Raw genomic sequence first — 15,338 nt, 5'->3', positions numbered from 1 at the left:
GAACTTCAAAATAAAACAATGTCTCTATGCAAAAGTCCAATAATGATGGTGATGGCAATAATATGGAGGTTTCTTCAGTACTTATGGTTGCAGCTTACAGAATGAAGCAGTTTCTATAAAAACACAAAGAAAAGGCGCCTCTAAGTGCAGAAGTAGACACATTTTAATATCCCCAATGGGATTAAAAACACTTACAAGATAAGAAGGCAAAAACGGTACACATCATGAGAATAATCACATTTCCTGTTCCTGTGAAGTCACAACCAGCTGCTTTTCGTTTCCTGCTTCCTGGTTCCCAGCCTACTCTGGATCCCTGTAAGATCACACCAGTGCCTCAGGCTGCAAAGGGAAAATAGGACGCCAAATAGGACCTTCATGAGACTTCGGGACTGGTGATTTTCACCTCATACTGAACTCATCTAATTTAACATAGTTCCGAAACGCATCCCTTTCTTATGACCTCATCCGCTCTGCGGTCCAGGCTGGTTTGCTGTCCCTCAGCGCTGACATCAATTCTGGGTCTTCTCTTCCTCTCCTTGGATTACGTCAGTTCCACCAGCGTCTTGGACACTCTGCTGCTGACTGATTGGATCCGTTGTGATTACACACAAACAACCTGGGGACTTTCTTCCGCTGTGACCCTTTCCAATGCTGCAGAGCGCATCCTCCCACGTATTTTCATGATGTGCCGTTTTTGCCTTCTTATCTTGTAAGTGTTTTTAATCCCGTTGGGGATATTAAAATGTGTCTACTTCTGTACTTAGGGGCGCCTTTTCTTTGTACACTAACACGGGGTCTGGACAGATGTGATGGCCATCACATTTTGAGAGGCCCTAATCTGCAACATTCAGTTTACAGGTTTTTTTTTTTACAGTTTTTACAAAAGTGAAAAAAACACACTAAAACACAAAAAAATATAAAATAAAAAATCCAAACATAGTTGTGGTTGTATTGTTCTCTCTTATGTTCGCTCTCTACTGTCCGCTCTACTGTTCGCTCACTATTGTTCTATACCTATCATTCTCTCTGTTTTATTTTTACTATGTTTTATTGTATTTGCTTTGCAGGTATGGTATGTTATACTGTAATGTTTGTTTATTGTTAACCATCATTTGCTTAGCAGGTACGCCATTCAGCTGCAGCACGGGTTTATTTATCTTGACAGCAACCGCGTTTGCTCCCATGATACATAAAGCCGTGACTCCAGCGCTGTTGGAGATGATTTCATCACCACAGTTAAAAAAAAAAAAAAAAAGAGCATATATGCTGAAGCATGGGGGCAGGAGTGGAGGAGCGATTTGCTCCTAACATTAGGGGCGGATTGCCCCCATGCTTCGGCATATATTTTTTTAGGCACAGATTGCAATGTTTTATTTTTACTATGTTTTATTGTATTTGCTTTGCAGGTATGGGTAAGTCTTACTGTTATATTGTAACGTTACTTTGTTTTATTGTTAACCATCATTTGCCTAGCTGGTACGCCATTCAGCTGCAGCACGGGTTTATTTATCTTGACAGCAACAGCGTTTGCTCCCATGATACCTAAAGTCGTGACTCCAGTGCTGTCGGAGGTGATTTCACCACCACAGTTAAAAGAAAATGGTGCATGTATGCCCATCATTAGAAGTGGGTGGATGAAGGGCGGTATTCTAATGGTGGGCATACCCACCGATCATTTTTTTTTTTTTTTTTTCGTTCAGCCCACAGGCTGCATGAAAAAAAGAACATTAAAATGTATGCCCAACAAGGACCAGCAACATACTGGTATGTTTACCACTCATACTGGTTTTAGTGGTTATCCCAGAATGATGCCTGCAGGTTTAGGTATCATCTTGGTATCATTCTTTTCAGCCAGTGGTTGGCTTTCATATAGAAGCAATCCTAGTGGCTAATTAGCCTCTAGACTGCTTTTATAAGCAGTGGGAGGGAACGTCCCCCTCCGACTTCCATGGTTTTCTCGGGCTCCCCTGTCCCAACAGGGAACCCGAGAATGCAGCTGGTGGTTCAGCCAGCTGACACCATAGTGCTGATCAGAGACCAGAACGGCTCCAATCATCTCTATGGCCTAAGGAACCGGAAGATACGAGCATTTCATGACTTAGGTTTCGCCGGATATAAACAACGCCCATCTTCATGTGGTCAGATGCTTTGAGAGCAGAGGAGAGATCTAGGGTCTAATAGACCCCAATTTTTTTTCAAAAAGGAGTACCTGTCACTACCTATTGCTATCATAGGGGATATTTACATTCAACACAATACAATAAAAATGGTAAAAACAAATGAAAGGAACAGTTTAAAAATATAATAAAAAAGCAAAATAAATAAATATAAAAAAAAAAAGCACCCCTGTCCCCCCATGCTGACGCGCAAAGGCGAACGCAAGCGTCGGTCTGGTGTCATATGAAAACAGCAATTGCACCCATGCATGTGAGGTATCACCACGAAGGTCAGATTGAGGGCAGTAATTATAGCAGTAGACCTCCTCTGTAGATCTAAAATGGTAACCTGTAAAGGCTTTTAAAAATGTATGTAGTTTGACGCTGCTGCACGTTTGTGCGCAGTTTTAAAGCATGTCGTGTTTGGTATCCATGTACTCGGCATAAGATCATCTTTTTTTATCTCATCAAACATTTGGGCAATATAGTGTGTTTTAGTGCATTCAAATTTAAAGTGTGTTTTTTTTTCCAAAAAAATTGCGTTTGAAAAATCGCTGCGCAAATACTGTGTAAAAAAAACTGCAACACCCACCATTTTAATCTGTAGGGCCTTTTCTTTAAAAAAAATATAATCTTTGGGGGTTTAAAGTAATTTTCTTGCAAAAAAAAAAAAATTTTTTTTCATGTAAACAAAAAGTGTCAGAAAGGGCTTTGTCTTCAAGTGGTTAGAAGAGTGGGTGATGTGTGACATAAGCTTCTAAATGTTGTTCATAAAATGCCAGGACAGTTCAAACCCCCCCCCAAATGACCCTTTTTTGGAAAGTAGACACCCAAAGCTATTTGCTGATAGGCATGTCGAGTCCATGGAATATTTTATATTTTGTCACAAGTTTCGGGAAAATTGCACTTTTTTTGCACAAAGTTGTCACAAAATGATATATTGTTCAAACATGGCATGGTTATATGTGGAATTACACCCCAAAATGCATTCTGCTGCTTCTCCCGAGTAAGGGGATACCTCGTGTGAGACTTTTTGGGAGCCTAGCCGCATACAGGACCCCGAAAATCAATCACTGCCTTCAGGCTTTCTAAAGGCATAAAATTGTGACAGTTACGGAGGCCCTGAAATGTCCAGATAGCACAAAACCCCCCAAAATGACCCCATTTTGGAAAGTAGACACCCCAAGGTATTTGCTAGGTGGCATGGTGGATATTTTGCAGATCTCATTTATTTTTAAAAATGACGACAGAAAAGAAAAATTTTTTTTTTTTTTTTTCAATTTTCAGAAAACAAAAAGTGAGATCTGCAAAATACTCAACATGCCTCTCAGCAGAGGGTGTAATTCCACATATAACCAGGCCATGTTTGAACAATATATCACTTAATGACAACGTTGTGTAAGAAAAAAAAAAAAAAAATTTTGTGGCAAAATATAAAATATTCCATGGACTCCACATGCCTCTCATCAAATAGCTCGGGGTGTCTACTTTCCAAAATGGGGTGATTTGAGGGCGGGGGGTTTGTGCTGTCTTGGCATTTTATGGCCTTCAAAACTGTGATCGGTAGTTAGGAGTGGAATCAAAAATTTACACCCTTAGAAATCCTGAAGGAGGTGATTGGTTTTCGGTGTCCTGTACGTGGCTAGGCTCCCAAAAAGTCTCACACATGAGGTATCCCCATACTCAGGAGAAGCAGCAGAATGTATTTTGGGGTGTAATTCCACATATAACCATGACATGTGTGAGCAATATATCATTTAGTGACAACTTTGTAATTTTTTTTTTTTTGTCATTTTTCAATCACTTGTGACAAAATTAAATGTTCAATGGGCTCAACATGCCTCTCAGCAATTTCCTTGGGGTGTCTACTTTCCAAAATGGGGTCATTTTTTTTTGGGGGGGGGGGGTTGTACTGCCCTGCCATTTTAGCATCTCAAGAAATGACATAGGCAGTCATAAACTAAAAGCTGTGTAAATTCCAGAAAACGTATCCTAGTTTGTAGACGCTATAACTGTGCAAACCAATAAATATATGCTTATTGACATTTTTTTTGCCAAAGACGTGGCTGAATACATTTTGGCCTAAATGTATGAATAAAATTGAGTTTATCAAACAACAAAAAGTAGAAAATATCTTTTTTTTTTTTTTTTTTTTCCAAAATTTTTGGTCTTTTTCCGTTTATATCACAAAAAATAAAAATCGCTGAGGCAATCAAATACCATCAAAAGAAAGCTCTATTTGTGGGAAAAAAGGACGAAAATTTTGTTTGGGTACAACATTGCATGACTGCGCAATTACCAGTTAAAATTGTAAAAAGTCTTCCGGTCATTGAGCTACCAAATCCTCCGGGGCTGAAGTAGTTAATAACCCCTCCAGCCCTACAGAAAGCATAACTGACAGTTTTTATTATTCTCTGTGTCCCCATTAGGGATATTCACTTTCTGATCGTAAATCCAAAATTTTGAGTTGTCCCCAAAACAGGAATAGAAATAAATTCTTCCAATGAGGACACTTGTTCCCATTACAACTGTGTAATAGGGGATTCCTGTCACATTGAAATGATGCTTTTCTGGTTGTGTCCGAAGGACATGAAATGACGGGAAATCTTCCTAATGAGGCACAGATGGCAAAAAAACACGGACATCGATTTTAAACCTCCACTACTGTATTATAATAAAATATTTTGGGTTTAGATATATTTGTAGTAATCTATGCCCTGGCTTTTTTTTCTAAATCATTCTAAAATATCAAGCATGCCATGGCTCTGTGTTTTTTTTTTTTTTTGTCACGCTCCGTGTCTCTCACTGATGCCCCTTACTACTGCTAGTATAGAGCAAGAAGTGCTGTTATTTCTGGTTACACACTCCTCTCTAGGGAACTGTATAATACAATTTCCACAGAGCTTAAATGTGTTTGCAGGTCAATATGTAGCCCATCACAAGGGGGGCATAGAGAACAATTGTAGCCACCCTAGAACAAGTTTGAGAGCAACAGAAAAAAAGTTGCATTTGAGAGATAGGAGATATGTTCTATTTATATTTAGACATACTGTATTGCATTTTATTTTATAAAAAAAATTTAGTTTTACTAACACAATTTCAACCTGTTCCAAGGTTTACGACCTCTCCTGCCAAGGTCCTTTTTCTTCATAGATATGTACTGTGACATCGTCAAGAGGATTAGGCAGGGTTAGAATGGTGTGTTTGTGTTTATAACCTGGAGGTTCAATCAAATATTTTAATGTCATTTCAGTGCTTGAAAAGTTTGATTATGTGTTCTCTGAAAATGGTCTTGTCGCATACAAGGATGGACAGTTTCTATGCAAACAGGTCAGTGTTGTGTTTTTAGACAATTTATTATATTTTTGAGTAGCACTGTAATGACTTTGTTGCATTTTTGTATCACTTTTGCTACAGTATTCTGTAAAGCCTTGCTGATCTTCTTGTAGCCTTCACCTTTCTTTTGTAAAGAAATGATTTTCAGGCCTTCTGTCATTTCTCTTCCATGTGGTGCCATTGTTGACCACATGAAATGGGAAGGGGTTTTCTTTAAGTAATGCCCTTTTTATAATGAACTGTCTGCTGGACACCTGTTTAACCACTTCAGCCTCGGAAAGATTTGCCCCCTTAATGACCAGGCCATTTTTTGCGATCTGGCACTGCGTCACTTTAACTGACAATTGCGCGGTCGTGCGACGTTGTACCCAAACAAAATTTATGTCCTTTTTTTCCCCACAAATAGAGCTTTCTTTTGGTGGTACTTGATCACCTCCTGCGGGTTTTTAATTTTTTGCGCTATAAACAAAAACAAAAAAAAGCAGCAATTTTGAAAAAAAAAAAACTATTTTTTGCTATAATACATATCCAAAAAAAATGTAAAACAACTTTCTTCATATATTTAGGCCAATATGTATCCTTCTACTTTTTATTTATTTTTTTAAAAATCACAATAAGCGCATATTGATTGGTTTGCGCAAAAGTTATTGCGTCTACAAACTATTACGATAGATTTATGGACTTTTATTTTTATTTACTGGTAATGGCGGCAATCCGCGATTTTTGCAAAGGCAGACCCCAATTCTGCCTCTGTGCACAACGATCACGGGCAGCCGGCGGACTCACGGGCACGCTCCCACGGCACTGCAATCTCACATGCACGGACCGACGTATGTCGGTTTGCGCAGGTGAGCCGACCTGCCGCAGTAGAACTACAGCGGCTAGTCAGCAAGTGGTTAATGAATAACTAGCCTCACTTTGGTTTGGTTAAACTAAATGGACTTGTGTCTTTTTTTTTTTTTTTTTTTTTCTTTCAACCTGACTAACTATATAAACCTGTAGTTGAATTCTTGTTAATTAGGATTTTGTCTAAAATTTTAGCTTTGCACCTAAGACTTTAATTGGGGTGTATTCATTTTTGCAACATGGTCTTGAATGAATTTGTTAGGAAAAATACTTTTTTGTGTGTGAAAATGAACAAACCTTGGTTGCAATCAATGGCCCGCATTTGTGGGAGTATTTTGTGGTATAGTGACCCATAGAAAATGTTGATTCTGAAAGGAAAGTAAAAGTTTTCTGACAAATGATATACAGTGGCTCAGCATAAATGAGTACTCATTTATGCTGAGCCACTGTATATCATTCATTATCAAAAACAGATACATTATGAATATACTAGCAATAAAGTGCATATACAGTACTAAACCATAAATATTTCAAATGTGCATAATCTTGTTATTCAAAATGTATGCAACCATTGAAGTGTCCAAACATCAAAAAGTAATCTGTGTTAAGTCCAAAGGAAAAAAGGTCTCAATGATAACCCCTCAATATTCAGTGAAGTATTGGTTAATCCTTATAGTGCTTTAGGATCTGAAATCCTCTCTAGATGTGACCTGATACCACCGCCATGCTCAAAATTGGGTGTACCCCTATATGCCTAAAACTTTTGCACATTAGTATATATGGATGGAATCAATGCTAAACCGGTTCAAACTTAACAGAAAAAACTGTCCCCAAAAGAAAAGAACCCCAGCCCGTGGGGGATCATGATTCCAGTATAGTAGTAAAATGGGGATGTGCCCAATGATACCCGAGAGCTGCAAAAAAAATAAAAAAATGAGAATGACATTCCAACAAGATAAATGCATGTGACTACAAGATAATATTGACATCTAACTGCTCATTAAAACCATTAGGGGGGCAGAGTATCCAGCTTAACGATCCAATATGTTTTCCTGGCACAAAGGTCTTTTAAAACGTTCACCCTCCTAGAGGGAAGGAGAAATGGCCTTAATAACAAAAAATGCCTCTAGGACCTTTCCCATGGTGTATCAAAATGCCTGGAGAGACTAAACTTGGGATTGGGAGAGCCAATTGCCACACACTCCTCCTGTGTTTTCCGAATTGGGTACTGATTGTCCTGCCCACGTTAGGAAGCTGCAAGAACAGTGGATGCAGTAGATCCCCTTAGAGGTGGAGTAGATAAAGAGTTACAAATGCACATTGTGTTTCCTGCATTGGAACATTCCCTTCAACGCCAAGAATTTGTGTATATCACATACAGGAGCACCTTTCTGGTGGATGAACTTGCTGGGGGCTATTCAATCTTTTTAATAATTCCGGATTTCCCGTATACCACCCTTCAGAGGTCTGGTAAACGTGAACCTAGTTTGCAGTCACACTTGAGAATACTGTGTTTTTGAAGAGATGATGTTTGATTAGATATTAAGTAGTGACGATAGGACCAACTGTGCCCAATTGTAACCCTTGGTAGTCATTGCTCGCCTTACAGGGGTTTCTGAAAGATACCTTGACCAGGTATGATGAATCCCTTGTAATGCTAACAATGACATGACAGGGTAGCTGTTCAATGTATAGTTATTGTGCTGTCCACTCTCCTTTTTGAATTGTTTGTTTGTATTTTTGTTATTTTGTCTATTGTAAGTGAGCACGTGCCAGTTCACACTACAGCAACTTGGGATCCGACTTGTCAGACCTCACGTTGCCCCAAGTCGTTGGACATAAGAAATTCCATTGAAGTGAATGAGAGCCGTCTTAATGTACATTAATGAGTTGAGCCCTGCCTGTGCCTGCAAATACCAGCCTACCTATGCTTGTAACCTGTCTATTTTTGAACACGTCAACATTGGATAGTACTGGGGTATATACCTGCATTTCCATGTACACAGCAATAAATAACTGCAACTGCAAAAGCTGAAATAACTACAATAACTGCAACAGCTGAAACAGTCATTTACCCCAGTACTCACTAACATAAAACCGGTTAGTTTAAATACTCTTTCTGTCTTCAACTATAAATTGTAAAACACATCTCCTGCTGTTAAATAATACACCCGAATATATCTGGAGTCATTGGGACATACTTTCGCAAACAATTTTATTTTAGTACCTCCTGGGCCGGACTGCTAGTATTGGATGGTTGTATGGACTTGTACCTCGCATAAATCTGCACATCAGCTTTCCACTTAAGCAGATATTGCTGACAGATGGTTATTCAGTACAAATTTAAGCCTTCCTTTAACACACGGTCCAAGCTATATATGTCTACTTGAATCTTGCCTACTGGTTTGACTGAAAGGACCTTAGCCTAGTGGACACTTCTTTTTTTTTTTTTTTTCTTTTTTCTTTTTTCTCAGGCCCTTATCTACATTGGCATAGGTCTGTATTTAGATTATTACAAGGATATAAATATTAAGAGACATGTGAAGTCATTAACAAATACCATCACATGCCATTGGATTTTTTTGAGCTTATTTGTATGCTTTAACATACACTCTAAATAAAATCAGGACTTGATATAGTTTACATTTGCACACACGTGTGAAACTGCATTTCCCTTTTACTTTTTTTTTCTTTTTTTGTAAGTATAGCTGTTCGCCGGCTCCCTGGTTGGGCCAGCTATACCTGATTATAAGTCCTAGTCATTTTATATGGGTAGTTTCAGCGCCCCTGCAGACCTGTAGACCTAGCTTTTCACCAAATAAACTTGCATGCTGCCTGGAGCAGAGGATCAGAAGTAAGGTAGAGAACAACTACAGCTCGAACCACGGTATATCTCTAGTAAAGAAGCAAATGCCAGTGCGATCACACAATACCTGACAAAAGAGACAAGTCCTGAGAGCTTGGGTTCTGGCCGGAAACAGCAGGCAAAACAAGATAAGAAAGGAGAACTGGAAAAAAAGAAAAGAGACCCCTGACCTCTCTAGAGTCAATATAAGCATCGAGAGTGAACCAGAGACAAGTTGGATGAATGTTCAGAACGAAGGAGCCCAAATTCCAACAAAACTAGAAATGTCAGAGATGCTATTAAGATTAGAAAATTCAATTACAAGTGAAATTTCCGAACTACGATCAGATCTGGGAATGCTGCTGACCAGAGTGGAAGAGCAAACAGACAAACAAGCTCAGGAACTTAATAAGCTCAAAGAGCAAGTAAAAACCATGCAAATCAAAGAAAAATTCTTTATAAACTGGAAGATCAGGAAAATCAAAATAGAAGACAAAACCTGAGAATCCGAGCTATTCCTGAGGAGAATGGCGAAGAGCTAAGGAAAATTATGAAACTCATATTTAACCCTTTGTTGGATAAAGCTGTTGAAGATCGAAATATCGATAGAATTCACCGGGTTAGAAGACCTGGAAACATAGCAACAGATCACCCTAGAGATATCCTTGTCAGATTTCAGAAGTACGAAGATAAAGCAGAAATCTGGGGTAAAATGAGGGGTAGACCACCTATAAAGTATGAAGGGGCTGAGCTGCAAATTTTTGCGGACTTTGTACCGGAAACACTTGCCAGACGACAACTCAAACCATTGCTAGAGCAAATGCGAACTTCAAACATCAAGTACACTTGGGGATTTCCGGCATGCCTGATAGGCTATAAAGATGGTAGATCAACGAGACTGAGGTTTCCGGAAGAGTTACAGGACTTTTGTAATAAGTTGGACTTACAAGTTCCAGAGATTCCAGCTTGGCTGGAGGGAGAAGGTTTTTTCTAGGACGATGGACAACTGGAGGAATTTTTTTTTTAAATGTCCTATAGTACTCCTTGAGAAACAGGGAAGGGCCTGTTGTGTGTCTGTGTGTGTGTGGGGGGTGGGGGACGGGGTAAAGGGGGTCTGAGTACAGATATCTTGTGATCTCTAGTGTGTTTCTTGCCCGTCATTGTCCCCCCCCCCCCCCGTCCCCCCCTACATTCGGTGGAAGTGTGGGGGGGAGGGAAATGGGAGCAGGTTCAGAGCCTCACCTCTTGAGAGGAGAACCATTTGGTGGAAATGGATGCCAGAAGAGGCAGAAAAAAGGGGAGAGGGGAGGGGGGTGTGGAGAGGATGGAGGAGATGGGAGGAGGGTGGGTGGGTAAGGGGGAATGGGGGAGAAGAGGCACCTCTCAATTAAATATGGTTTCTATTATTAGAAGACAACTATTAAATTCCTGACATATAATGTCCGTGGACTGAATATTCCCACTAAGAGACATAACATTTTGAAAGAGTTAAAATCCTATGGAGCAGACGTAGTTTTCTTACAAGAGACCCGTTTATCACAAGATACAAATGTTAAATAGTTTTCTAAAGATTTCCCGATATGGTACTATGCCGACTCAACAACAAAGAGCTAAGGGGGTGGCAACTGGATTTGCCGCCGGGGTACAGTTCAGATTGGGGGATAGGATGGCTGACCCCGAAGGCAGATACCTCTTTCTGAGAGGTTGCCTGGGGGAAATGGAATGCACTTTGGCAGACATATATGCCCCCAATGTGAACCCAATAAAATACTTGAATGAGGTTATGGAGAAACTGATGGACTTTAAAAAAGGAATTGTGATAATGATGGGAGATTTGAACTTTTGCATGGACCCCGGACTAGATAGTATGTCTCATGTGCAGGGGACTAGAAACGTATTATTAAAAATGATCAAACAGAAAATGCACCAACATCAATTATTAGAGGTTTGGAGGATCATGCATCCTAAAATGAAAGATTACACATTTTACTCCCCTGTACGCGGGACGTACACTAGAATTGATCACATATTAGTAGACCATAAAGCATTGGAGTTAGTATCTGAATCAAACATAGAAATATCCACGCTATCTGACCACTCCCCAGTAACTATGAAAATGAGGGTAACTGGGATACAAAGACCATCTTACACCTGGCGAATAAACGAATCATTAATAGAAAAAAAAATAAGAGAGATGTAGAAATTAGGGTTGTACCGATACCACTTTTTTAGGACCGAGTACAAGTACCGATACTTTTTTTCAAGTACTCCCGATACCGATTACTGATACTTTTTTTTTTTTTTTCTAATGTCACGTGAAAGTGTTTTTACTTATTTATTTTTTTTAACAATGCTTTTCTTTTTTTTTGGGGGGGGGGGGGATGATGTCTGTGTGTTTTTTTTTTTACAATAATTTTTTTATTTATTGCAATATGTGTTTTTTTTTTGTTTTTTGATATCTCCCCCTTGAGTCAGAGAAAGAGACAGAGGATAGACATTCCCCAGTCCCTTTCTCTGCAGCCTCAGCTGGACTGAGAATGAATGGAGAGAAGACAGCGGCTCCTCTCCATTCATAAACTGAGACATCGTAATCACAGGAGGTTACAAAGTTTCAGTTATGTGAATGGACAGAGTCAGCTGACTCTGTCCATTCACAAAGGAGGACATGGAGAGAGAGAGAGACAGCACAACGGAGGGGGATAGAGGAAGAGAGAGGGACAGCAAAACGGAGGGGGACAAAGGAAGAGAGGGGGACAGCGGAACGAAGAGGGACAGCGGAGGGACAGCGGAACTCAGGGGGACAGCAGAGCGGGACAGCAGAGCGGAGGGGGCATGGAGGATGCGGTGACAGTCAGCGGTGATAGCGTGTGGGGGAGTTACAAGCACCGATCACCGCTGTATGTCACTAAGCAGCTGAAAGCTGCGGGGGGAGAAGCTTGTAACTCCCCCACGCGCTGATCACCACTGACTGTACAGGTATCGGCGGAAGCATCGGGAGCATTTGCCTGAGTACAAATACTTGGGCAAATGCTCGGTATCGGTGCCGATACCGATACTAATATCGGTATCGGGACAGCCCTAGTAGAAATAATTCAAAAGGAGTTGGAGAGTTACTTTAGGTCCAACGATACGAAAGATATCTCTCATGCTACCCTTTGGAAGGCCCATAAGGCCTACATTAGGGGCATTCTCATCTCCATCGGGGCTGGGGAAAAAACAGAATAAAAAATATGAAATCAGCAATAGACGAAATATATAGATTGGAACAAGTTCATAAAAAATACAAGGGTAAACATCAGGAAACGCTCAATCAATTGGTAGCAAAGAGAGACGAATTAAAGGATCTGATGGTACAGGATACGAAAAGGACATTTAACAGAATACTAAAAGACAGATATCAATGGGGTAATAAAACGAGTAAATATCTGGCCAAGTTACTAAAAAAGAAAAAATCTATAAATTTTATATAGAAAAGATCCAAAATAAACAGGGGGAAGTGGTAAACAAGACAAAGGAGATAGCAGATGTGTTCAAATGCTATTATGGAGCTTTATACTCAGTAAACCATACGGTGCAACAAGACAAAGTAAGGAAAATAGAAGAGTTTTTAGTAAGAGCGGGGCTCCCCCAAATATCTGAAACTGACAGGGTAATGTTAGATAAACCTATAACTGAAGAAGAAATTAATAAAGCATTACAGGATTCTGCCCCCGGGGAAAAGCCCTGGGCCAGACGGGTTCACAATGAGTTATATAAAAAAGTTCAAGGGTATTTTAATTCCAAGGCAATATATCAGTGGATTGGGAGTGGAGTATGACATGAGCAGAGAGGCCATGTTAGCTTCAATAACAGTCATCTTGAAGGAGGGGAAAGATGGAACACTCTGCTCTAGTTACAGGCCAACAGCCCTTCTAAATGCGAACACGAAATTATATGCAAAGTTTTAGCTACTAGAATAAAAAAACTGATGAATGAACTCGTTCACCCAGATCAGGTTGGATTTATTCTGGGGAGGGAGGGGAGAGACAATGGAGTGAGAACTTAGCTCCTCCTCCAGGAAATAAAGAATGGTGGGTCCTCAGGTATATTCCTGTCGATAGATGCTGAAAAAGCCTTTGACAGGGTAGACTGGGGACTCATGATTAAAACTCTGGAATTCATGGGACTGGGCCCTAGAATGATCCAGTGGATCCAAGTCCTATATAAACATCCGACTGCGGTTATTAAAATTAATGGGGAGTCATCCGCCCTCTTTGAAATGAAAAATGGGACCACACAGGGGTGCCCCCTATCCCCGTTACTTTTTGTACTATCCTTGGAACCACTGCTTGCAATGATTTGGGCTAATGCAGACATAGGGGGTATTTAAAATCGGGGATGATGAACATAAATTTGCCGACGATGTTTTATTTTACATATCCAACCCTAGGATTACATTACCAAACTTACGTAAAACCCTTAAACAATATGGAGAACTTTCAAATTTTAAAATTAACCTTAATAAATCTGAGATCTTAAATATAAACATAAATAAACAGGAAGCACGGAGCCTCCAAAGGGACTTTCAGTTTCCATGGAAGGAGGGTTTAGAATACCTAGGGGTTAAGTTAACGACTTCCCTCAAAAAATATATAAAGTAAATGTTATCCCTCTATTAGATGAAATCAAAAATGAAATAAAAAAATGTCATTAAGACCACTTTCCTGGATAGGGCGTATCAACACAGTCAAAATGGTCCTTCTCCCGAAGATTATCTATAAGTTTCAAATGTTGCCCATTGCACTACCGCACTATTATTTTAAAACCTTAAAATCTATTTTAATGAAATTTATATGGCAAAATAAAAACCCCAGAATCTCCTTTGCAGTTTTGAGACAGGGGTAAACACCAGGGGGTTTAGCGGTCCCCGATGTTAAAAAATATTACTATGCAGTGGTATTATCATGTGTGGTGGAGTGGGTAAGGGAGAAAAGTGAAAAACGATGGGTTAATTTAGAAAATAATTTGTGTGAAGCACGGTTAAATAGTTTAATATGGAACCCCTCTCAATATAGGGTATTGGGAGCTAAAACGCACGAGATTACATGAAATGCACTTAAAATTTGTGATTTAGTTCATAAACAAAGTAAATGGAAGTATAACTCGCCTTTAATTTTTTTGAAAGACAATGAATATTTTGCACCAGGTAAAAGGACAATAGGTGGGAATTGGATAAAAAGAGATTATGCACAATTAAGGGACATAAGTAATAAAGGGAAAATAAGCATGTTCTTTGAATTACAACAACATACGGATTTATTATTGATTTAATGAATGGCACTACCTCCAGTTAAAGTACTTTGTAGAAAATCTGCCTCAACGGATAAGAACAGCAGAAGAATTAACACCATTTGAGCGGCTTTGTGTAGCGGGAAACGCAAAAGGAGATATTTCTCGGCTTTATAAAATGCTATTGGCAAACGATGAACTGGAGGTACCGCCATTCTTAATAAAAGGGGGGAAAAGAATTAGGGTCACGTGGGTATAGACATAAGACTGCGAAGATTTTGAATTTAACACATAACTCTGCCATAGACATCAAGACGGCTGAAATGAACTATAAATGTTTGACAAGGTGGTATGCAACCCCTGATAAACTAAGTAAATTTCAAGCGGAGAAATCTTATGAATGTTGGAGAGGATGTAAGGAGATTGGAACGATGGCCCACCTGTGGTGGAATTGTCCCAAAATCTAAAAATTTTGGAAAGAAATTTTACAACTGATAACAGAAATCACTGGTAAAGTGGTCCCAGAGGACCCATGGATATGCCAATTCCATGGAATAGAGGGCCCTGTGAAACAATATAGGGAATCAATAACCCCTCATTTGTTGAATGCTGCGAAAAGCCTTATACCAAAAAAATGGCAGGAGGATGGAAGCCCCACAATGTGGAACTGGGTTATTGCTATAGAAGGAACATATGAAATGGAGGGCCTGAGGTATAGTGGGCCAGAAGCAAGTGACAGGATAATGGAAAAGTGGGACTGTTGGCAAGAGTTTAAAGAGGAGGTCCGCTGAAAAGGCAGCTGCTGACTTTTAATATATGGACACTTACCTGTCCAGGGAGCCCGCGATGTCGGCAGCCGAAGCCGATCCGTCCTTCGGCTCTCGGCG

General features: G+C 39.8%; 1 protein-coding gene across 4 annotated transcripts in view; it reads left to right on the top strand.

The window, feature by feature from the left end:
* PMM2 (phosphomannomutase 2) overlaps window positions 1-15,338 on the top strand; it is a 176,158-nt gene that overhangs the window by 29,237 nt on the left and 131,583 nt on the right. For all 4 annotated transcript variants that reach the window (XM_073632978.1, XM_073632979.1, XM_073632980.1 and 1 more), the window contains exon 3: window positions 5,410-5,486. In XM_073632978.1, the coding sequence (XP_073489079.1) occupies window positions 5,410-5,486 (77 nt within the window). The remainder of the gene's footprint in view (window positions 1-5,409; window positions 5,487-15,338) is intronic.

This window comes from Aquarana catesbeiana, linkage group LG06 (assembly GCF_042186555.1).
Source record: "Aquarana catesbeiana isolate 2022-GZ linkage group LG06, ASM4218655v1, whole genome shotgun sequence".
NCBI lineage: Eukaryota > Metazoa > Chordata > Amphibia > Anura > Ranidae > Aquarana > Aquarana catesbeiana.
The sequence above is the reverse complement of the archived record's forward strand: the minus strand, read 5'-3'. Positions and strand labels throughout refer to the sequence as shown.